This window comes from Falco rusticolus, chromosome 18 (assembly GCF_015220075.1).
Source record: "Falco rusticolus isolate bFalRus1 chromosome 18, bFalRus1.pri, whole genome shotgun sequence".
NCBI classification, from domain to species: Eukaryota; Metazoa; Chordata; class Aves; order Falconiformes; family Falconidae; genus Falco; species Falco rusticolus.
The window spans coordinates 3,286,485-3,310,517 of record NC_051204.1 but is presented as its reverse complement, the minus strand read 5'-3'; the positions used below and the strand labels follow the sequence as shown (position 1 = coordinate 3,310,517).

At 57.8% G+C, this 24,033-nt stretch overlaps 2 protein-coding genes across 4 annotated transcripts in view; both read right to left on the bottom strand.

The window, feature by feature from the left end:
* Positions 1 to 24,033, bottom strand: part of ZNF385C (zinc finger protein 385C) — an 80,832-nt gene that overhangs the window by 19,529 nt on the left and 37,270 nt on the right. The window lies entirely within an intron of this gene.
* C18H17orf113 (chromosome 18 C17orf113 homolog) lies at positions 426 to 17,664 on the bottom strand. 2 transcript variants are annotated; one of them, XM_037410956.1, is made up of 3 exons: positions 17,220 to 17,664; positions 4,309 to 4,937; positions 426 to 2,664 (listed from the first exon to the last, which is right to left on the bottom strand). In XM_037410956.1, the coding sequence occupies exons 2-3, from the start codon at positions 4,825 to 4,827 to the stop codon at positions 1,132 to 1,134; spliced, it is 2,052 nt and encodes a 683-aa protein (XP_037266853.1). In that variant the 5' UTR covers positions 4,828 to 4,937; positions 17,220 to 17,664; the 3' UTR covers positions 426 to 1,131. The 2 variants fall into 2 exon arrangements, with proteins under 2 accessions (XP_037266853.1, XP_037266852.1); XM_037410955.1 differs by lacking the exon at positions 17,220 to 17,664 and adding an exon at positions 7,981 to 8,366.

The window sequence follows — 24,033 nt, the reverse complement described above, 5'->3', positions numbered from 1 at the left end:
TCAAACCAGAGAAGCCCCATAACCCCCGGCCGTGCCACACAGCACCACCGCCCCGCTCGCCACTGTGCTCGCGCACCCTGACGCCGGTGGCGGAGGAGCCCCAGCCCCTGCCCGCTCCAGGTCCCCGAAGCATCGCTCGCCGCGGGGTAAAAGGAATGCTTCAAAGGAAAACCACGGGCTAAACAACTCACATCTGTCCCAAAAGCAGATGGTAAAAGGCTCTTTCTTTGGTTGCAAGGTTGCAAAGAGCTCAGGGTGCAAAGGGAACGTAGGTACGTGATGACATTTTGGAAAGACCAGGAGTTCACTACTTATTATTTTTGGCTCCCTGCTTATAATTTATTCTGTCATTGCAAAAAAAAAAAAAAAAAAAAAAAGTCCTTTTAGATATCTTTGTATTTTAAACACTAGGAAAATTAAGATAGACCTTTTTAATATATATACTTATATATATATTTTTATATATATACACATACACATATATACATATTGATGCATTTTAAAGTTACTATTTCCTTGATGATTACAGTATCATTCTCTAAATCTCTTGCTCTTGAAATGATCATGACTTGATGCCACTGCTAAAAATATTTTGTGCTGTGTGCAAGGAATACCAACAAGACACCACCAGGCATTTTGGGGCTTGCCGCGGAGCTAGAAAGATGCACTGCTTTTTCTGAATTCATTCTTGAGGCTCCAAAACAACAAAAATCAGATATTTTTGCAGAGCATTAAGGAAAAGCTGCTGGGTATCATTGTGCAAAGGCGATGTGACATTTGAGCTCAAAAGAAGTTTTGCCTTCCCCTCCCTAAAACAAAAAAATAACGAACCCTTGAAAAAAAAAAACCACCTCATCGTATTTTGGGATTTCAGGTGGCCACAAGTTTTTAAATTCTGGCCAATTCAGCCGGGCGTTTGGGGGATGAGGGAGGGGTGGCCATGGGACCGGCACAGCTTTGTGAAGGATCCCATCCCCTCTTCCCAGCACGGAGCAGGTCACCAAGCACCGGCGGCGGCTGCCCGGCCCCAGCAGTGACCATCGGTGGGGAAAGGTGGCGTCGAGCCGGTGCTGGGGGCTGCCTGCAGGACCCAGCTCCCTGCCCGCAGGGCTCTGCCTTCGCCAGCATCACTCACTTCACCTGCGCCACGATGAAGCCGGACTCCCTCATGCTCTCGTAGTACTCGATGGCCAACGCAAAGTCAAACTCGTTGATGGCTGGCCCGTCGATGGCGATCTTCATGAGGTCAGAGAGCCCCTCGTCCTTCGCCTGGCGTGACCGGCCACGCTTCAGCAATTCCCGGCCCCGGCTGATCTTCTTGGCGAGGACCGAGCCCAGAGGCAAGGCCAGGGCAATGGCTGCAAGGACAGCAAAGTCCGGGAAGAGCTCATGCATCTCAGAGTTGCTGTAGACCAGCTTGACGCAGAGGTCCTTGAAGGAGAGCTGGCTGAGGCTGAAGACGATGCGCTTGAAGAGGGGGAAATCGCTCAGGGCCCTCTCGCTCACCACCACCCGGGAGTAAGCCTGTAGGAGGAAATTCAGCTCGCTGACCCCGTAGCTGCCAATGTCCTCCAAAGACTGAGGGTAGCACTTGGGGTTGAAGATGGCCGAGAAGGAGCTGATGGCCTCCAGGATGCTGCTGGGGAACCTGTCCAGCAGGTTGCCCCGCACGCTCTCCAAGTAGCTCTCCTTCAAGCGCTCAAAGTGCTTCAAATGCACCTTGGAGCAGTTGGCCAACTCAACGCCCTTGTAATAGAGGCGGCTCTCGCCCTCCCGGTCATCCCGTGGGTGCTCGTTCATCTCGTTGAGGAACTCCTGGAGGTTCTGGCCGCTGGCACTCTTCTGGGCCTGCAGGGTGGTAGCCGTGGCGGAGACGATGGGCTTCAGGATGGAGAGGTCAAAGTCCTCAATCTGGAAGAAGTGGCTGAGTTTCTGGAAGATGGGGAGGACGTCCAAGAGGATCTTGGTGAAGGCCACAAACTGGAAGTTCTTGAGCTCTTCACAGAGGCCGTGGGCCACCGGCGACTGTGCCGCCTCGCTCTCCAGCAGCAGCACCAGCGTGGGCCACGAGGAATCAATGGCTTCCACGGCTGGGAAAATAGAAGTCCAGTGGATGGCTTTGGGGCTCCCGAGGTCTATCTCACAGAGGTCCAGGACACTCCGCAGCTCCTGCAGGCCGTTGCTTTCTCCCCTGAAGCTGGAGTAGAGCCTGTAGACAGCATCCACGGTGGTCTCGTATTTCTGGAGGTATTCGATGCTAACGATGCTCTTGGCTGGCAGCAGGGAGCTCCCGTGGGACAGGCAGTGCATCTCCGTGAGGAGCGGGCAGAGGGAGGTCAGCGCGGTCCCCACCCCGCTCAGCCGCTCAGCCACCAGTGAGGTGCTGTCAGCACTGAGCCAGGTGATCTTCATGGTGGGGATGCCAAAGGAGCGCATCACCTCGCCTACCTTGCCTGCCACCGTGGAGGCCTCCCCAGCAGGCAGCTCGAAGCTCCCCAGGAAGGTGGCAGAGGTCTGCCCGTTGCAGGGGGAGACGGTGGTGGTGAACATGGCGAGGCTGCGGTGCTCCAGGACATCCACCGTCTCATCCACCACCAGCCCAACAAACGGCGAGGCTTTTATCCTGTGCCTGTCCTCGTTGTGCAGGACTTTGGCGATCGCTGCCTGAGCCAGTTAAAGGAGGTGCGCAGGGCAGGCGGGGAGGGAAAGAGAAACACAAATGAACTTCAAAAACAGGCGGGAGATGCACAGCACCCGGCGCTGAGCAAGCTGCAAGGCTCCCGCCCTCGTATCGCCCCAAAAGCGGCGCAAGGTCCTGAGGTGAACAGCCCTTACGTGATCTGTACATACGAGGACATATACAAGCTGGAAATGTCGTTTCCCCTGATATACGGTCTCCTACTCCTGGCCTGCAGCCCAAGCACCGGGTGAAGCTGCAGAGATGCTCGAGGGTCCCTGCCCAGAGCCGGGGGATGAAGCCCCCAGCAGCACCGAGCCACTGCCACCCCGTCGCCTGCTTCCCGAGACCCTGCCTGTGCCGGGAGCAAGGCAGGACACCGACAACTCGCCGCCTCGGTTCAAACTTCAGCAATTATGTTCATGTTTTACAAGCCCAGCACGGGCAGGAGCAGCAGTCAAAAGCTGCTGCATCTTCTTCTTTACCCAGTTCCCCCCATTTCAGGCAAACGCCCCAGTTTGAAGGGAAAACTTCCTAGGTGTGTGTGAACGATGTAAGTAGCACTTCAGGCTGAGAAATCTAATTAGTAGATTTAGTCTAACTGCAGCAAAATAAGGCTCTTCAGAGATCTAACAAGCCTGGCAAATGGCCAAGACTCAGTAAAAATTTAATTTCATTTTAACAGGCATGAAGCATTTGTAAAATTAAGAAAATCCTTTCTAAATTCTCTAGCTACTTGATCTTTCTGATCATCCAGTTGAGGGCAAAAAGCAGAGAAACCCACAGTGCTCATGTGCTAATTGTGCTCATGCTAATTTATCCTCCAAGCAGCCTGGCAGGCTCAGACGGGAGAGGATGCTCCTGCTCTCCCTGTGTGGCTGGAAGCACATGCATGACCACGAGCCTGAGGTTCCTTTGATGGAGCCCATCACCTTCTCCTGGTCTGTCAAATCAGGGAATGACACCAGGAAAGTGCCACATTGATGTTTAATGTGGAGGAACCTTCAGTCGCCACAGAAGCTCCTGGAGAACAGGAGCATCGCCTGGCTCCCCGTGGGTCTAGAGCATGCCCCAGTGCAGCCTGGCTTTGTGGACTGGGCTGGTGGTCCCAAGCACATCATGGATGTGCCCTGATGCCACGGGGCATGCTTACCTGTCCAAGGACAGGGATGGAGCTGTGCCCATCAGCAAATGCTGACGCAGAGGCTCTCAGTGCTCCTGAGCAGCCAACGGCCCCAGCTCCTGCTCTGCCTTTGAGTCAGGGACACCAGCTCCCTGCCCCATGCCGTGGCACCCAGCTCCACCCCTCCTGGGCTCCCAGCACCGGGAGGCTCCAGCGATCCCTGCCACAAAGATAACCCAGGCAGAGCACACACTTGCTCCCTGTGCTTCACCGGGACCCCTGGGGTGGGAGCTCACGCTTAAGGCACCCGTTCACACATGCAGCATCCAAACCAAAGCCAAGCGGGTGCTGGCGACGTTTGACGGGGCGCTGGGAAGCATGGAGCTCCCTGCTGCAGCCAGGCAGTGCCGACACCTGGCCCCGAACGCGGCGGGCGCAGGCAGCTGGGCAGGCAGCCATGCAGCACCCATCAAAGGTGGGTGCAGAGCCCCCAGCCCCGCATACACACCTGCATCTCCCTGACGCTGCTGGGGTGGTAGTACTCGCTGTGCTCGGAGGCCAGCAGCGCCTGGCACAGGTTGAACTTCTGGAAGTCGAGCAGCGAGGAGCACTTCTCATCGGGGATCTCCTCCTTCGCCATCCAGTAGACAGTGGTGAGGACGGCCACCTTCGCCGGGTTCACCTCCACCTTGATGACCGAGCGCAGCTCCGGGTGGCTGTGGACACGGGTCTCGAAAGCCAGCTGCTCCCGGTTCACCGCCAGCGCCTGGCGATGCGCGCCGGAGGTGACGTGCCGCAGCAGAGCGTGGCGCTGGAAGTTGTCCGTGCCCACGGTAAAGGCGTTCTCCGCTTTACCGTGCTTGTTCTTCACCAGCGCCTGCCGACACTCTATGCAAAACATGAGTTTCCGCTCATAGTCAAACTCCAGCCAGGTAAATTCTTCCTTCCAGTGCTCATTGAAATAGCGCTTACACTTTTTATTGGAATTGGAAGTTTCCCCAGCTGGCTTTTTCCCTGGAGGCACCATATTGCTGTGGCTGGGAAATCAAACACTACGGTTGAACTGAAACGTGCCTTGGAGGAGCAGCCTCTACATTTAATTTAGTAAGAAGGTCTATTACAACTCTCCTGGTCCGACTGGAGATGAAAGAGACACAAGGGAAAGGGATTAGGGCTCTGCAAACCTCAGCCTCTGCACATCGTTTATTCTCGGCTGCTAACGAAGAGCTGCGGCAGCAGCGCTCAGGGCAGGCAGGGCTGTGTGACAGCCCCAGCACCGCATGGGGGGACCCCCCCCATGTGCCTCACGGGTGTCACCAGCAGCTCTTGGTGTCAGCGGTGGCACTGGCACACACGCACATTCCTTCTCGTACGCACAGGGACACCCACACACACTTCCCATCGGACCAGACCTCCATGCTGCAGCCGATACTGGGAAGGTGTGGAAGGTTCAAAGGTGGCTTTGGACCAAGCACCTGCAAACGAGCGTTTGGCCCCCTTGAGGTGCAGCACCCGCTGCTGACGGCGAGTGCCCACGTGCTCGTCTGCACACATGTGGCTTTTCATTCCTCCCTTGTTTGTCCCCGTCCCAGGGAACTGGCAAAGCCACATCATGTCCCGTGGCAGCGGGGCTGTGCCCTGCGCAATCAGCACCTCAGCCCAGCATCCCTCCCAGGGTGGCTGATGCACAGGACCAGCTCCAGCCAGGGCTCTGGAGCTTGGGGCTGAAAAGCACTTACATGCATATTTAAACCAGGTAGCTCAAGTATTTAAGCATCCACTTAACCCCCTCCCCGTACTTAAGCCCCACTCAGACCAATCCTCGCATTCTTCCATGAACTGGTTTGAAAAACCAAACTGAGCCTCTATAAAGGTGGTGGGAAGAGGAGGAGGAACCCAGCGCAAGGTGGGGAAGGAGGGAGAACCAAAACATGGACAAAAAAGGAAAGAAAAGGGACACTCAGCAGCAGTGCAAGCCATGGAATCCTGTCAGTCCATGTGACTTGCTGAGAAACCAACAAGGAACTTGGGGTTTTTCTAAAGAACAAACCACACAAGGACCAGAGCTGTTACCACAGCCCTCAGGAAGAAGCGGAAAGCCTCATGATTCAGGCGTCAGAGCAATATCCCAACTCCCAGAGTTGCAAATGGAGCAAGGGTTCCCCTCAGGGTGCCCTGGGTGACGCTGGCTGGTTGGCGGTGGAGCTACCGGCACAGCAGCCACGGCACAGCAGCCACGGGGCTCCCTTCGCCCTGTCACCCTCCCTGGGGCTGAGAAACGTCCTTTACTGACAGTAGGTGGGGAAGCGGTGACCACCCTCAGCCCCAGCATTTTCCTCGGGGTGCCCAGGAGTAACCGCCTGCCCTGGCTCACTGCTTTGCTGGTCCCCCCAGGTCCAGCCCCAGCCGTGCGCCTTCCCCCCCAGCTCTGGGTGTTTCTTCTGGCTGCACCCAGCTTTTCAGGGACCCCTGTCCTCCTCCCGATGGAAAGCAGATATACCAAAGCCTTCTGCCACACCAGATGGGAGCAGTGCTCCCGCTTATGTTCTTCCATCACAGAAACCAGAGCAACATGGTAAAACAGCATTAGAGTCCTGGAACCCCCCCAGAGGAAAACATCAGCCCCCAGGCAGGAGCTGGCCAGGACCAGGCAGCACCAGCATCTCCCAGGTGCTGGCCAGGCACCAAGCACCTCACCCTGCGGAGGTGGGTGCTGTGGTGCAAACCCTCGGCATGGTGCAGACCCTCAGAGCCCGTATTTCCCACTGCTGCCGTCCAGGCGCGTCACGGTCCTGGCTCCCTGTCCTATTTCACCGGGCACGTGTGTGTCTTCAGAGCATCACCCTTCTGCTTCCAGCCCTGGCAGCTCCCACCCCGCGCTCTGCCAGCCCAGCCGGAGCTGCGAGCCAGCTCTGCCAGGGCAGGGAGGCAGGGACAGAAGGACCAGGGCTTTGCTAGTCCAAACCTCAGCCCTGACCACCATCAGCATTAAATCCTTCCAACGGGGCAGAGAGAAACCCCAGGACATGGCCCTGCTGGGAGTTTTCTTGCTGCCCACAGAGGAGCACAAAATTTTCAAAGCTTGCGAGGGGCGCGGGGATTCTCGCTGCCCCCGGCTCTCAGCCTGTTCAGCGTGGTTTTGCTTTGCTTCCCAGAGCCAGGTCTCCCACCTGGTCCTACACCTTGCTTACGGAGCATCCAGGGCACAACTCCCACAGCCGGGAGGTCCCCACAAAGCTGCAGCCACTTTCTCGGGCGCTGAGCGCTTGGCCACAGCGGCGGCTCCTCGGAAGCGCGTTAATTAGGAAACTGTGACAGACTTGCCACGTGAGAGTCAAAGCCCCGATCTGTCTTGCTGAATGTTTCCTCTGCAGTTGCCAGCACCCATCAGACGTTCCCCAGGGATGCAGGCTCTGCCAGGGCTGGGATAGTGCCAGTGTCCCTGCCGTGCCCCGGCGAGGCTTGGGGCTTGTCCCCAGGGCAGGAGAAGGTGCCCCCACTGCAGGGACAGCCCTGTCGCCTTTGACAGCCTTGCTTGTGGTTCAGCCTGCCCCCAGACCCACACCACCCAACAGCCGTGCCGGGCAGGCATCGAGCTCAGCATGTCCTGGCTGCAACCAGGGCAGTGCACAGCCCTGGGGGGCCGGCTCCTCCGTTCCCCCATGCCAGTGACCCCATTTGCTCCCAAACCCGTGCCCGTGCCCACCTACATGTAGCCCCCAGTGCTCGCTCTAGCAACCTTGGAAAGAAGAAAAAAAAAAAAAAAAAAAAAAAAAAAAAAAGAACAATTAGTGTCTGGGGAGCACGGGGCCAGGGAGAGCGTGGGATGGAGCAGAGCACCGCGGCGCTTCCCGCAGCGCCTGCTGTGCACCCAGCCCCCAGCCCCCTCCGCTGCGGCCGTGCTGGCCACGGGGACCGGCAGCGTGCGGGGGTGACACCAGGGTCCCCCCCCACCAGCCTGCTGTTCCCCCAAGCAGCGTCCGCAGGGAAGTTTGAGCAGGATCAGGATTTACTTGCAAGAGGACGAGCCGCTCTGCCCTGAGCCTCACGCCCCCGTGCATCAGCCCTGGCTGCCGGTCACCTAACGCCGGCCATGGGGAGGGTGAGCGGAGCAGCACGCGACCCCAGCACCCAGCCCTGCGCACCCTCCCCGCACGCCCACCCTCCCCTACATACGTACCATTTAAAGGCTGCCATAAGCTTTAGGGTGAGGGGGCTTGCAAACTTCCCAGATTTTTTTGTATTTTAAATAAGAAAAAAAAAAAAAAAAAAAGAAAAGAAAAAAAAGAAAGACATTAAAAACACAAAAACAAACCCAGCCAAACAATGCAAAAGCAATAAAATAAAATAAAAATTATTAAAAAAGCTTGGTGGGAGGCAGTGAGCGGCAGCACCCGCCCCGTGGCGGCAGCCCCGCTGGGTGCATGGGGCCGCTGGCCCTTGGCGCTGCCGTGACCCCGAGCGCGGCGGGTGCGGGAACAAAGCCGGCGGGTGCGGGAACAAAGCCTGCGGGTGCCCCGCGCTCACGGGAGCCTGGGAGCAGCCATCTTGCTGCGAGGACTGTCTGGCTCCACCGATGCTCCCAGCAGCCAACGGCGGCAGTGGCCACTAGCGGTGGCCAGGCACTGGGAAGGCCTCGTGGTGGTGGCGGTGGTGGCCATGGCTTGGCCGCGAGGCCAGTGGCTGGGCGATGGGGGCTCCAGCTCTTGGGGAAGGGGAGCGTGGAGAGCTGTGCTCCCCAGCACACTCCCCAGCCGGGATCCCTTCCCCCGGTGCAAGGGGGTAATGGTGATGGGCACGGGGTGACCGGCTCATGGTCCCCCGTCCCCCCCGGGGAACCCCCACCCTGGGTCCCTTGGCTGAGCGCTGAGCACGTGCAGCAGGGCAAGCTGCAAAAGCGTTTGCATCCAGGCAGGATGGGTATCCCTGCGTCTGGGCAGAGCCAGGATGCGAGTGGGCAGCTCAGGTGGGCAAAGCGGCTCTCCCCGGCCCTGCCCACGGGCATCGAGCTCTTACAAAATCCAGGTCCCAGCCCCTCTGCCAACACCTGGACTGAGCTCCTGCCCAAGCCCCATCACACTGCTCCTGGTCCGTAGCTGCAGGAGCGGCACTGGGACCGGCACCTGGCACCTACCCTGGCGCTGGGGCTCCCCAGCGAGCACGGGGGCTCCGCTCACACCAAAAAACCCCCTTCTTCTAGCACTAAATGCAGGCAAAATTTAGAGCCTCTAAACTTCTTCCAAAAATAGGATTTTATGCCACCTTTGCTTTCCCCCAAACAAGGCACCTGAGGACACTAAAATCCCAAAGAGCACCCTTGTCCTGCAGGAGCCCCCGGCGGGGACACCCTTCCCCCCTCCCCAGCCCCGACACGGTACCTGGGTGCCGGAGGATGCTCTTGGCCCCGACTCCACCTGCTCCCGGCGCAGAGTCAGGCATTGACCAGGGCTGCGGCCCCACGGTATGTGCTCGGATTAGGGGCTGCATTGTACCTGGCTCTGGCTGGCTCCGCACCAGGGAGGGGACCAGCGGCCCCCCGGTGAATTCTTCTCTTAAGGCTCTGCCACATGTCCTGGGGCAAGAGGCTCTTCCTGCTCTTGGGACATTCCTGCCCGGCCACCTCAGCCCAGGGTTAATGCTAACAGGAGCTGAGTGAAACCAGAGATGGGGCTCCCAGGGGTGAAAATATGCACTATTTATTCTTGTGCTAATACAAGCGAGAAAAGAGGACTTAGCCTTTTTAATCAGTTTTCAGACAAGAGGCTGCCACATCTTCCCGGTTCGCAGCAGCCGGAGCGGGATTGCAAAGGTCAGTGGTCCCAGGGCAGGGAGCGACAGTGCTCGGCTCCCCAAAACTGGGATCCATGGGCAGGACAGTGGGTCTCCAGCCAGGAACACGCTTGCTTTCCTCCCCCCCCCCGGGTTTCCAAAGGGAGCAGCCCAGTCTGATCCCACAGCCCTGGCGGGAGAGGCACCCGAACCCAGGACAGAGGGATGGGGAATGCCAAGGAGCCCCAGGCAAAGCCCTGGAAAACAGGTGGATCTGGCAAAAGCTCCTGCCCATCCCTCCCCCTCCGCTTTCACCAGCACAGAAGATACAAATGCCGTTGCTTACAATTATCACAAGCCAAAGGGATCCAGGCAGGAAAAATCCACAGCAGCGAAACAAACCCACTCACAAAAAGCAGCAATGGGGACCAGGCAGGAACCAAAAACCCCCTTGGGCAAACCAACCATGGCAACGGGGTCGGGCCCCTCTCCAAGCATGGCCAGAAATCCATGGGGATGGGGCAGGTGGGATCCGTGGGGCATTTTGCTGATGGGCAGCCGCCCCCCAGCACAGGGTAAGGGGACCCTGCCCCAGCCCCGGGCAGGGGCTGTGATTATTGTGCCCTTTGGCTTCACAAAGGGCCCTGGCTCTGGAGGGGTCGGTAACCCACCAGGAGCAGCTCCAGCCCCACCAGCCATCCAGCTCGGTGCCCAGCGAGCATCCTTGCCCGCGTTAATGCCAAACCCTGGCAGCCTCACAGAAGCAAGGGGGAAGCAGGGACAAACACAGGCACCTTCGAGGGGTCGAGTGGCAGGGATAGAGACCCTGGGATCCCAGCCCAGGGAGAAGGCTGGGAAACCAGGATGCACTGGGTGAACTCCATGGGTGCTGGAGGAAGCCAGGGGGCTCTGCCTGCTATGTGCCAGGGGGCACAGTTGAACCCACTGGTCTCCTGCCCTGCGTGCCTCTGCCTGGGGTCCTGTGGCAAGAGGCTACAGGAAACAGCTGAAATGCTTCATATGAAATAGTCTTTTAATTGTCTTTTTTCCCTTTTCTCCATAAATTCACATTCCTGTTGGAAACCTCCAGCTTTAACGTGGATTTTGGGCAGTGTTTACAGGATGTCCCCGACCCTGACAAGCACCCCTGCCCTTGCATCCCTGCAGGATGTCAGAAGCCCTTCCTAAAGGAACTTAAATGGAAATATTTCTGTTTACTCCTATGCAGCAGCAGTAGTCTTGGTTTGATTCGATCATTGCTATTTTTCTCCCCCGTGACATGCCTAGAGAGCTTGGCGGGCAGGTGCCCTGTCTGCACGAGCACATTTATCATCAGCGTGGCACGAGGGTGGCTGATGCCCCGTGAGCCACAGTTTCCATTTCAGCCCTGTGCCTTTGACAGCCAAACCAAACCCGAGGCACACGGCTCCTGCCAGGAATGCCAAGGGGCCAGACCCTGGCACCCACTACTAACATCCAGCCCCACGGCCGGGAGCTGCGTTTCCCTGAGGGTTTGCCATTGCATCTATAAGAAGCTGAACAGAAGAGACCGAAACCCCAGCCATATTACCCCCCAAAATATTAAATCCCCGAATCCAAACATATTTATGAGATTTCAGTTTCATTCTCTGCTTTAAGCCAGTCTCTCAGTCTCCAGGGAATGACTCACGCTTTTCCAGCAGGGATGCAGAATGCTGGTGTTTCCGAGGCTGCTGACCCTGGAGACCCCCATCCCCTCACAGCCCCTGGCTCTCCTGCCCACCCTGCGGCGCCCATCCCATGGGAACAGGGGGGGAAGGCCCCAGCATGCAGCAGCAGTGTCAGCTCTGCACGGGAAGGGGGGGGGGTGTTGGGGGGAGGGAAGGAGCACACTGCCCTGCAGGTCCCTGCTCCCCTTCTGCACCTGAACCCCCACCTGCAGCAGGTCCCAAAACCACCCGGGGAATGGGAGCAGCAGGGGCACACACGGGAGGATGCACGGGAGGATGCTCAGGAGGATGCACGGGAGGATGCTCGGGAGCCACCCCAGCCCCACCGCCAGGCTTTGCCCGCCGCAGCATCCCTCGCACCCGAAGGTGATGACAGTTCAATTTAATCTCTGCTGTGCATGGCGGAGGAAGGCAGGCTGCAAGGAGCCGCTGTCTCGTGTAGGAGAGAGACGTCCCTCTGCGAGGGAGACAGCACTCAACACCATGTCAGCTCAGACAAATTAAAAATACTTCTGCAACCCTCCGGGGCTGTTGCCTGGCCAGGCAGGGCTGGCTCCTCCTGCCAGATCTGCTGTTCCACAGCATCGCTGCAGGGACCGGAGGGTCACGGGGAGGAGAGGGTGCCCCAGCTCAGGGAAGGGGATGGGGCACACACTGGGGACTCCAGTATTTCCCTGCTGTGTCCCAGCTCTCCTGCACATCTCCAGGATGCTCAGTGGGGTTGTTCCTCATCTGCCGGGGGGGGCCCTTCCAGCACTGCTGCAGGCACAGGGGCTCTGGCTTGGGCAAGCTCAGCTCCTTGCGGAGGGGGCTGGGTGGGCAGTGGGCTATGGTAATGGGGTGCTGCTGGAGAAGGTGGCCCCCCGAGCTGCTGACACAGCCGCGCCCCCCCCCCCCCCCCCCCCCCGTGCCCCCCAGTCACTACCAGCTTGCAGGACACTGCCTCATGCTGCCTCCTTCCCCTGCACAGCCTTGTCACAACCTTTTGCTGCGTGACTTGAGCTGGCAGGGAACAAGCCTTGAAATAAACTCAGATGACATCCCTGCAAACTCCCGGGCATGGCCACAAACACGATTATTTGCTCGGGCTGGGGAGGGGGGGACAGTGCTCATTTCTCCCCCGCCAGCGAACCCAGCTCTGGGCTAACACTCCTCCGATCAGACAGGGCCAGTTTGCTCTCCACGATGCAGCAGCCGAGAAGGGCAAAGCCCTTTTGTTGAGGAGCAAGAACAGAAGCACAGACAAGATAATCTCCCCCTACTTGGGCTCCCCCCCCGCTGATGCACCTGGTCCTTGAAAGGCAGCTCAGCTGCCTCCAGCACCCCAAGAGCTGCAGCAAGCACTAACCCTGCACAACTGGTATCAGAAGCAATTCCCGAGGAGCAAAACTGGATGCAGGTCTTGCTCCATCAAGCATCTTTCCTCCCCATATCCACAGGCACTGAGCCCACCTCCCCTTGGATCGTCATTCCCAACTCTCCCCACCTGCCAGCTCATAATCTGAAAAATCAGCATTTAGTGATGCTCTCCCCTCTTTCGGAGCCCCCATCAAACCCCAACCAGCTCAGCAGCCCCTGTGTCGCTGCTGGGGCTGCTGCAGCCCAGCCAAAAGCTCGCTGATCCCCGCGACAGGTACAGAGAAGCTCGGGAATGAGCTGGGCTAATCCTGACCCAGGGCAGTAGCAGAAGGGAGGCAGCGAGTGCTGAACACTGATCTGAGCTCTGCTCCCCAAAGCCCTGCCCGCCCCTCCCCACCATCGCCGCCTTCTCTGGTATGGTGGGGGGAGACTGGAGCCCCACGTTAGTTCAGCCTTTATTCTGGGCATTGTTTAAATCATAAAAATGACAGTTGACTCCAAATCATTATGGCCAGGGAGCGACTGGCAGAAATGAAAAGAGAAAAAAAGATACTTAAATTGATGCTTTCTCACCATTCCAGTGAAATAACCCATTTGGAACAAATTAAGGGGCTCCCATCTCTACCAGTCTTTTGAATCGCCTCTAAGCCAATGCGCATTTTTCATGGTGCAACATTTCCTCCATTAGCAGTGAAAATTAATTATTTCTATTATTGAAGCACCTAAGGCAGGTGCCTGCCTTACACAGCCGGGGCTGGGCTGACCCTTCCCCAGGATTCGGGGTCCCCGCAGAGCTGGGAAGAGCCATGAGGGGCTCGGAGAGGACAAGTGACATGGCCGGGGCCACCCGGCAGCTCAGTGGCAGAGCCGGGCTCCAGGCTGGTGGCAGCCTCCCTCTCTCAGTGATGCCATCCCAGACATGCCGGAGCGATGCACACAGACCACCGTGGCGAGACCCCAGCCACCACACATGACGGTGTCACAGCTGTCCCCAATGCCCCCCCCGCACTGAAACCATGTGGGCGTCAGCCAGTCCCTCCCAGCTTTGCTCAGGGGGGCAAAAGGGGAATCACCCCACTTGCAGGAGGGTCTCACTTCAGGGGTGCAAGTCCTGGGGGGCCAAGAGGACTTTCAAACCCCAACCATTTCCAAGTTCTCCACCATCCCTACCCCCCAAGATTTATAAAGGTCAGAACCCCTTGCCTCCCCCCACCTTCTTTCTGCTCACGTTATCTTCTGGGAGCCCCAAGCACAACACCCGTCACGCTTGTGCCGACAGCTGCACAAGTGCACAACTCCCCACCACGGCTGCCCTGGGGCCAGGCTGGTCATACCCAGAGTTTGGAGGATGACACACATCTGTCATTATTTTTTAATTAGATTTTTATTTCCTACTGCTAGTATTTCACTGTAATTTCCGCCACTCCTACCCAAGCTGTGCTAATATAATCACTTCGGAGAAGAGTGGGAACAGCCAGCCTACTTGTTCTAACATCCCGCTCAGAAAAAGGGAAAAAAAAAAAAAAAAAAAAAAAAAGCAATGTTAAATATCCAGCTCCTGAAGTCATTACCAGCTTATGGACATCAGACGGTGCTGGAATGGACCATCAAAGCGTTGGTGCCGGCAGCACAGCCACCAGCAGCATCATCGCTGCAGAAACTTCAGAAGAGTTCATGTTTGCTCAAAATACTTGTTAGCAACTCATTATTCCAGCGAGGTCAGGTGTAATCAAAAATGAGCTAAAAAAACCAACCCTTTGTGAATCGTACCCTCTGCTTGATGCTGGAAATGCAGTGATATTTTCTAGCCCACATCATACTGGAGGTCAAGATTAAATGACAGCTTTGTCTAAAAATACTCTGAAGGGGAGGCTGAGGCTGTTGGAGGAGCTCAAAGCCCCCCGCGCCCCCCTGGGTGTCTCATGGCTGAAACCAGAGGACAGATGTTTTCCCCAGGACATTTTTCAGAGCAAGCCCCCAGCCATAAAATCAACCATTGCATTTACAGGGAAATTCACCCAAAACAACCTCCAGGAAAGCTCAGTCCCACCATCTGACGAAGGAGCCCCGAAGCCAAACCCAGCCTTTCAGTGGGGATGGTCTCCCTTCTCCATTAGCCCCCACAATGGCAGAGAGGACAAGAAGCCTCATTAAGCAGCCAATTAACAACCGCAAACTCACCGCAGCATCAGGACCCAGGCGTGGTCCCACCCTGTGCTGCCCACCGCGGGTCGGAGTGAAGCCAGGTGACCCCCGAGTCCTCACTTTTTTTGGAAGAGGTGTTCAAAACCCAGCGGGGGGAGGATGTTTTAACGCTCCCAGGGAGCGGCCACCGCACACCCACCTTGCACCCACCACGTTTCTCCACCCAAAGCACCACGGTCCCACATCTCCAGCCCCAAGGTCACCAGCACCCTGGCACCGCACCCAGCAGCATGGGTTCAAAATTGAAACTTTTGTGGCTGTACATTTCCTACATATTTGAGACCACAGGGCTAAAAGCAGGTTTTGGGGTATTTGGGGTTTTTTTGAACCTGTTTTGCCTGACAAGTATTACAGATAAATATCCTGAGTAGTGTTACGCGTTGCAGAGATACAGGGGAAGACAGCCCACAGACAAAAGGCTGTGTTTTAAATTATTAGAAAAATTAAAGTGCTCCACAGGAGACAGCCGGGGGGCAAGGCTGCAATGACACCAATGCCAGCCCCTCGCAGGAGCCCTGGCAGCCGTGCCAGTTCAGTATCATCCACGGTTCCCCTGGCCTGGCTGCTCTCCTACAGGCACCTACCACCACACGCCGGAGATACGTTACCAGAGGAAAACGAGTGCATGGAAGCACATAGACACACGCGTGCCCACATGTATGTGCACACCACGTGCCTAGGGACAACCTGAACAACTGCCCACGAGGACCTGCTGGACCCCTGTCTCTGCCCAGCACAAGTTGGAAAGTTAATGCCAGTAACAACAACCAAAAAAAAAAAAATTAAAAAAAATTACCAGTCCCAAATCCGCACGTGAAACGGTCCGACAGCAGCGTTACGCTCCATTTGCTGCTGCAGCTCCTCTCCACGAGCCCAAAACAGCCAAATCCAGCAGCCAAGCACCACCACCCACCAGCTTCTCTGCAAAGGTCGCTCCCCCCCAGCCTTATTTCACACAAAAAACATCACGCATTCGCGTCGCGGGTGCAGCAGAAACACAAGTTGGAGTTGACCCCCAAACAAAGAGCAAGGGCAAAATAAAGCCGTGTCAGCACGCAACCTTTTAATTTCTCTTTTTTTTGCAGCCCTGGGAAAAATCAATAAGATGCAGTGAGTCAAACTCAGCTTGAATCCCGTAAGTAATTAGGATTAGCAGGCTGGGAGCCGAAGAAACTGGCTGCATGTGTGCCTGGGCTGGGAGGGACCATTTTGTGGGTGTACGGTACAACAGCTTCCTTGATGCAAATAAAAAGAACAGCTCTTTAAATGGGTTTTGGGGCAAGGTGACGGTAGGGAATGGTAACGAGCTGATTTGCTGAGAAAGAAGAAAATTTTGTGAGGGTAATTTCGCGTGGGAAGCCCTGATGGGAGCAGGATGAGGACCCCACAGGTGAATCAATATTTGTGTTTGATGCTGAGTCTGTTCCCAGCCCTCGCTCCTGCGCCCAGACTCCTCAAGCACCACGTATTTCTGAAGCTCTTTCCTCGTTGGAAATAACCCACCTCGATTTCTCACTGTTAACTCTGGTCAAAATTGCAAAGGGGAGAAGAGACACCCCCTCCCCATAACCTTAGCAGAGCTACCCAGAAAACAAGAAACACGTAGCTATATTTTTTTTCTTTAAAGAGCAACTTGTACTTTGATTTCTTTCAGTTTTCTCAAGCTCATGTAACTCAGCAAAAGCCGCCTGCCTGCAGGAACACTCGAATCAGCTCCGTGCAGGCAGGAACACCACTGGGAGAGCAGCGGGGTCAGCACCCCAGCCCTTGACCCCATTGGACCCCCATCCCATCGCCCCCGCCGCGACCCAGAGCCCTGCATGCTGCCCAGGTCTCAGTGGAACGCCGGGCCCCCCTAACCCACCCAGTGTGCTCCGCCAAGGGCTTTCCTGAGGATTAATGATGGGGAGCCATGGGGAGGGATGAGGGTGGATGGGGAGCAGCAGGGAGGGATAGGGAGCCGTGGGGGTGGATGGGGTGGGACGGGCAGCAGCAGGGAGCAGCAGGGAGGGATGGGGAGCTGTGGGGATGAACGGGGAGCAGCGGAGAGGGATGGGGAGCCATGGGGATGGATAGGAAGCCGTGGGGAGCAGCAGGGAGGGATGCGGAACTGTGGGGAACAGCGGCGAGGGGAGATGGGGAGCAGTGAGGAGGGATGGGGAACCGTGGGGAGCAGCGGGGAAGGATAGGGAACCATGTGGGGCAGCGAGGAGGAATGGGGAGCCGTGGGGAGCAGCGGGGAGGGGATGAGGAGCTGTGGGGAGCAGCGGGGAAGGATAGGGAACCGTGAGGAGCAGCGGGAGGGATGGGGAGCCGTAGGGCTGAGCAGCCCGCAGCCGGCAGCTCCCGCGGGGAAGGAAAGTTGCGTTTCACCCACCTAGCAGCATTTTGGCTCCCGCTGCGTTGCCTCCGCGCTGCTGGCGCTGCCGCTGGCCCGGGCGGGCTGCGGGCAGGGCGGGCGCAGCCCGGTGCCACCGGCGGGCGGTGCGAGCCCCTCGCCCACGCGTCCGGCCCCGCCTCGGCCCCTCCGGAGCGGCCCCGCCGGAGGTGCCGGGTATTAAGGCGGCGATGGGCGGGAGGAGAAGCGGGAGGAGAAGCGGGGGGACCGGCTCCCCCCGGCTTCCCCTGCCCCAGCCCGGCGCGCAGCGAGCACCGGCGCTGCCGGAGCAAAGCAACTTCGAGCCGGGAGGACGGAGCCCGCAGCCGGCTCCTTCTGCACCCCTAAGACCACCCCCCAGTGCCCGGCATCCCCCCTCAGGGGGCTGTTTTATAGGGGCCGGGGCCGCGCTGGCACCTGCTGAATCCCCCCGTGCTGCAGCTTGGCCGCAGGGGTCGCTCATGGAGGGAGGGCAGCAGCTACCCCGGCCCCGCTCCCCAAAATCCCCCCGCCGGCTGGTGGGGTGAGGGCTGAGCCCCCCCTCCCCCTGAACTGCGTGAGCCTGGTTTGCCCAGGACCCGAGCACATCCCACACACATCCCCCCTCCGGTCACCAGCGTGCCCCTCGGCTTTTGGGGTTCACGACTGAGACACTGACAGCTGCCCAGGAGCAGCAGCATCAATTCATCCCTGCTTCCACTATCCACGTGAGAGAGGTCCCGAACCTCCCAGGCAGCCCCGGAGCATCCATTGGGTGCCAGACAACCTGTGTGGCCCCATGGGGAAAGGGGACACGCTGCCCAGTGGCCACGTGTCCTTGCCCAGTGGCCACATGTCCCTGCCCAGCTCAACCCCAGCCCCAAGCACTGGAAACGCGCAGGGTCCAACCCAGCCATGGCATCGTCTCATGGGGTGACATGGTGGACACGGGGGGGGGGGGTTCACCCCAGCCCCCCATGAGTGGGGTTTGGCATCAGCCCTGGAGCCCAGGGTTTGCTTCCCTCGCCACTGCGTTTGTTAGCAAAGGCTGAGGCAGTCTGACTCCCCGATGGCAGCACCTTCTCTGGGCTGAATTTTTGGCCCCCAGAGCTTCCCGGGAGGGCAGGTTCACAACTTGATTGCATGGTGCCTTTTTAAAAAGGGAAATGATGAAAAACCTGCTTGTGAAAAGAGGAAACATTCATCTCCCCCACCAAAGGGGGACAAGAACAGGGAAGGATTTAAATACTTCCCCCAAGCCAACCAATTTGAAGAGTCAGGCAGGAACCCCTCTCTTTCAGCCATGAGCCGAGCGAAAACAAAGACGTAAACCACAAGGTGCCAAATTCCCTTCCCAGGCACTGCAGCCAGACCAGGCATTCTGGGGGTAAATCCCAATATTTTAGTGCTCTGAAAAGCACCCAAAGCCATCAGGACCCCCCTTGCTCACTGCTGCCAGGCCAGGGCATCCTGCAGATCCTTCTCCCAACACCCACCCCAGCTCAGCTGGCACTGGGGCAGCACCGGCAAAGCCAGCGCACCGGGCACACGTGCCCCCCGCACCAGGTATTGCTTTTGGGGCCGTTAGCAGGAGCAGTAAGTTTAGCCACGGAACTCGCTAATTTGGGATTGACAGCTGGGCCCGCACTGCCTGTTACCAGCCTCCCAGCAGGCTATTTAAACCCGATATTAATTTGTTTAATGTCATCAGCAGTTTGGTGTTACTGCAAGCCAATGTCAAGCCGAGGGGAGGTGTAAAGACCAGGAGGAGCGGGGGGCTGACAGCCACGGCTGTTCTCCTTTCCTCCAGGACAACCACAAGCCACAGGCAAATTTGGCATCTCTGACCTCCAGACAAGGACCGGCCGGACCAATATACAGCCCGGACCCCCACCCTCCACCCTCACCCCCAGCCCTGAGCGGCCCCTCGAGTTCCGCACAGCAATTTCATCCATAAATAATCTCCCTGCTCCGGCGGGTGCTGAGTTCATCCCGGCCGGCTGGGCAGGTCCCGACTGGCATCACCACAGCTGAGAGCTGGCGTGACACGGAGGGGTGGGAGAGAGGAACGGCAGCGTGGGACGGTGCGTTTTATGGCCGAGCTTTGGAGGCCAGCTGGAGCAGAGGCTAATTGCAGGTACTGATTACAGCCCCCTGCCATTAACGCCTCCTGCCCAGCCGCAGCGGATCACTGGAATTTCCCAGCGGCGCAGCGTGGGTCCGGCAGGCACATAACTTGCTATATTTGTACGTGGACCCCGGTGTTGGCACATGGCAAAAGCACAAACCCTCCCACCGGGCCCAGAGCTGCATCACCCTCCCAGGGGCATCGCGGAGCAAAGCCCACGGCCGCTTCTTCCCACAAAAAGAATCCTCATTCCCTCCGTGGGATGGAGCTGCCGCTGCTGGGCATCTTCACCTGAGCTGCAAAAGGTGCCTGGGGGTTGGGACAACCAGCTCCACCATCCCTGCCTAACACCTAACACCACGGGAGGCACTAAAAAAACCCCAAACAACCAACCCACCAAAGGCAACGAGGCAATGGGCATCACCGAGTCAGATGCTCCACACCCCGGCGCGGCCACTGCTGTTGGTTCCCCAAACTCAGGGCCCTGCCGGCAGAGCACGGTGATGGAAGCGATGGAACCAGAGGTTTCTCTGCGAGGTGGCGAGGCTGCCTGCCCCGGCACGGCCGCAGCCCCCCCAGCGCTCCCCAGCCTGCAGCAAAGCCCAAACACGCAGAGAGGGAGCGTTCGCCTGCACCCGCCGCGGAGCCGGGCTTGCTGGGGCAAGTCGTGCCTGCAGCCCAGGCAGCTGCGGCTCCAAGGGGGGGGAGGGCAGGGAGATGGCGAGGGAGCTCGGGAAGCAGAACGGGTCCAGTTGTGACCCATCGGGCTGGGTTTGGGCACAGCGGTCCTGAACGCCGATTCACTGGGATCTTGGCAAGGACAGACTCCAGGAACCACGGCTGAGTGATTACTCTGAAACCTACCGAGGGCAGCGCTAAACTCCTCGCTGGCTGAGACACAGCCGGGACCGGCTCTCCCCAACCTTCGATTCCAAAAGCAGCCTGGCAAATTGTGACCAGAACTGAGCAATGGATAAACCAGAAGGGGAGATGGGGGGGGGGGGGGGGGGGAACCCAGCAGGCAGGCCCCCCAGCCCCAGGTCTGCTGAGCCTTCCAGAGCCTTTCTGGCTGACTTTGTTCACTGAGGATTTAGGGTATAATTTGGGGTGAAAGATGCCAGATAGGATCAAGACCGATACACCTGGAGGACCTGTATCAGTTTTCTTCTGCTCTGTAACTTGAGCCTCGTCAGAAGCAGAAGGCTCAGGTGTGGAGCAGCCACCGGCGGTTCATCCCCACCGGGCCAGGAAGGCGGGCGCTGACCTTTCCTGCTCCTAAGTTTGTTCAGGATTAAGATAACATATTTTAAGGGCTGAATCCTGCCCCCGGGGGGTTCCCACACAAAGAGGATGGGGTTTGCAGCTTGTGTTCCCCCCTGCCACACACACACCCCCCAAACAGGGACCCCGATTGCATCAGGGCATCCTGATTTTTTTAATTAACTCTTCCTGAAGATTTCTGCTTTTATGCATCTCAAAAGAGCAAACAGGGGGAGTTAACGATGCATTTGGCTGCGGAGAGGGGTGACCCATCCCGGGGGAAGGGGGGTCATGCATCCCCCTGGCTGTTGCCCACTGCTGCCAGGAGCCCACGGCTGGGTGGGCTGGGGTTTAACCTCAGTTTTCCCCACACAGGGATGGTCTGGTCTCGTCATGTTGCTAAGAACCACGGTAACAGCCAAATGCCTCAGCTTTTCTTCTCTGTGCTGCTTTAATCTTTGCCATTTCAGGAGCAGAGAACAATATTGCCCTTTCATTAATCCCAGCTCCTGTGCAAAGGCTCAGCTGTAAACCGCGATGGAAACTTCTCCATTAAGGGCTGTTGCAGGGTAAAGCATTAAAAACATTATTTCTCCCTTATTTTAGTAAGAATCCACCTCAAAAAAGCAGCTTAACATCGCTTACACGTGTACGCTTTAAATTCTCGCCCTTTAACACCGGGGCCATGATAACCACTGCCTGTGTGTCACCGTGGAGGATGGCCACCATGTCCCCAGGTCTGGGGATGTTAAATAGGGGCTGCTCGATGGATTGTCACCCTCTGAGGGGACAGGGCTGGACGCCCGCGAGGAGCACCAAGGACAAGCAACTGCTTGAATAAAGGAACTGCCACGGGCAGGGCTGCAGGAGAGCTGGGACCTCGCTCGCTCATGGCTGCTGCCTCCCACGTTAATCATCTTTCACAGGGAGATGTCTAATTACAAAGGCATCCAGGACAGGTCTGCAAATAGGGTGGAGAAACTGGATGACCTAAAAATATTTAATTATCAGGAAAAAAGGTTGGAAACGACACCTGTAAATAGTTTCAGAGAGAGAGTAATATTTTCCATCTAATTTAGGAGGGCCCTCCTGGAAGAAAGAGGGCAGAAGATTTCACCTGCAAGCACATTTCAGCGCATGACGAAACCCTTCACACACCACTGAGCCCTGGGCACACGCGCATGGATCACAATCCTGGTGCTTTGTTTGAAATCCTGAGCTCGCCCAGCACTGCTGGGAAGGATGCCTGGAGCCCACCCCGGCACGAAGGCGCCGGGGGCTGTCAGCGCCGAGCCCACGCGGCACCTGACCTCTAATAATCAGCATCAACAGCAGCACGACAGCTTGGAAATGGGTTTTGTGGAAGGAATTTCCTTGGAAAGAGGAAGAGGTTTAGTCTCCGCTAACTGGAGAAGCTTGCACAGCCACGTGGAAGCCCATGCCCTCCGAAAGCTGCCTGAGCCCCCCGGCTGCGACCCCCAGGAGCGATGCCCAGCACATCAGCCACGGTTCGCCCCTTCGCCGGGTCTCCAGCCCTGGCATGGCTGATGCCAGAGGCAGAACCTCGGCAGCTCCGGCCACACAGCATCCGACATGGCCCAGCACTGTCACCTCCTTCCCATGGCCAAAGGCTGCCCCACACAGCAGCCAGGGCAGCTGCCTTCCTCCTCCCTCCTCCTCCTCCTGGCTGGAGGGTGAAAAGCGCTTGCCATGCTGGTTCCCCTGAGCCCTGTGCCAATTTCCAGGGGGGTCACAGGGCTCCTGAGCCCTCATATCAGCTCAGCGGGGGGTTGGCGTGGCACCCGGGTACCCAAAACCTTCTTGATTCCTAATTAGCCAGGGGATAACACTGGCTCCGGTCTCACCCACAAGGTCCACACGCAGCTCCGTGCCCCTCAGGGCGCTCCAGGGGACCTGCTGGGGACCATGTGTGGCAGCACCGTGGGGACAGGCACACGCTCTGGTGCCACGGCGCGGAGCATGCCAAGATGCTCCCGCTGACACGGCAACGGTGAAATAAATGAAACTATTACTCATAACTCTACGGCTGTAGAAAATATCAAAGGTGAACTGGAGCATTGTGTGTGAGTTTTCAAAAGGCAGCAACAACTCAGAAGCAAGAAAAAGGAAGGAAACCTCATTTAAGGCGATCGTGCAGTTAAATGCAGCCTTGCTCTAATGGACTATCACGCCTCTCATGCACTAAAAGCAGAGTGGTGGCCGCAGCCCCGGCAGGAGATGCCAAGGAAAAGCCACCGGTCCTTGTGCTAGGGGAAATCTGGCCACGCAGGAGCACACACTGGCCACTCCTGGGCAACCTGCCTGGCACACGCAGGCTTTGCACTGATCCGTTCTCAGCAACACCAGCCATCCCACGGCAAAGGGCAGGTCCCCAGCAGCAGCGTGCTGGAGCAATGCCCCACCGTGCCACAGGGTCCCTGCAGAGCCACCCGCTCGGTCACGGGCAGCAGCGGCCGTGCCTGGCCCTACACGGCCAAAACGTGGGTGCAGAGGCCAGGGTTGGGCTGAGGGAGCCCAGCACCCCGAGCACAGCTCAGCCCCCCAGCTCCTTGCCCCCTGCCCAGGCACAGACCCAACCTCTGTGGCTTGGGCTGTTGCCATTTCTCAAACAGCCAGAATCCAGTTTTCTCCCTCTGCACAACCTCGCCGCGACACCGTGGGGTTATAAAAAGGAGAGATCACTCTGGGAAAGACGGCATAAAGCACGACGAGGGAAGATCATCTCTTCATAGAAAATTCTGTATTGCTTACGACTTACTGTCTGTGAACATAAAACAGTTTAACCAGCCAACCCTAAATCACAGTGACAGCTTTACACTACCCACAAACCTTTGCCTGCCCTTATCCAGCTCAGTCCTACCTACTTCCCCTCCCCATTTGCCTTTTTTTTTTTTTTTTAAACCCTTACTCCCCCCCTTTTCTCCCTTCGTGCACAAGCACGCCGAGAAGCAGGCGAACCCGAGGCGCCGTGTCCCCCAGCGATGCCCAGGGTGGGAGGCACGAGCTGCACCCCCAGCCTCACTGTTCACCAAGACCCCAGACAAGCCACCCCCTGGTCACTGTCAGCCCTCCCCGGTGTCCCCCCCTGCTCCGTGCAGCCCTGATGCTCTTTGGGACAGTGCCTCGGCAGCCCTCGCACGCACAGCCCGGTGCGACCCGTTTTATCCTGCACCTCTAATCCCCGATGACAGCAGCCGGCGCGGGAGCAGGACGCAGCGGGATGCTTTGCTTCTCTCCCACGCCAGAGCTGGATGGCGGCTGCTCATGGGGCCACCGAGGTCCCACGTGTCCTCACCTCACCCCAGGGATGTTTGAGGACCAAAACATCCCTCCGTGCAAGGGTGCTGGCTGGCTGCGCTCAGGGGGGCACAGCCCACCCCCTCCCGCGGGATGCGGTTGGATCTGATGCCCAGGGTGGCAGCGAGA

What these genes read in the sequence shown, in the direction of transcription:
- C18H17orf113 (XM_037410956.1), bottom strand. Translation starts at nt 4,827, where the DNA reads ATGGTGCCTCCAGGGAAAAAGCCAGCTGGGGAAACTTCCAATTCCAAT. An exon ending in GCAGCGTCAGGGAGATGCAG is followed by an intron (nt 2,665 to 4,308) that starts GTGTGTATGCGG and finishes TAACTGGCTCAG; the next exon opens with GCAGCGATCGCCAAAGTCCT.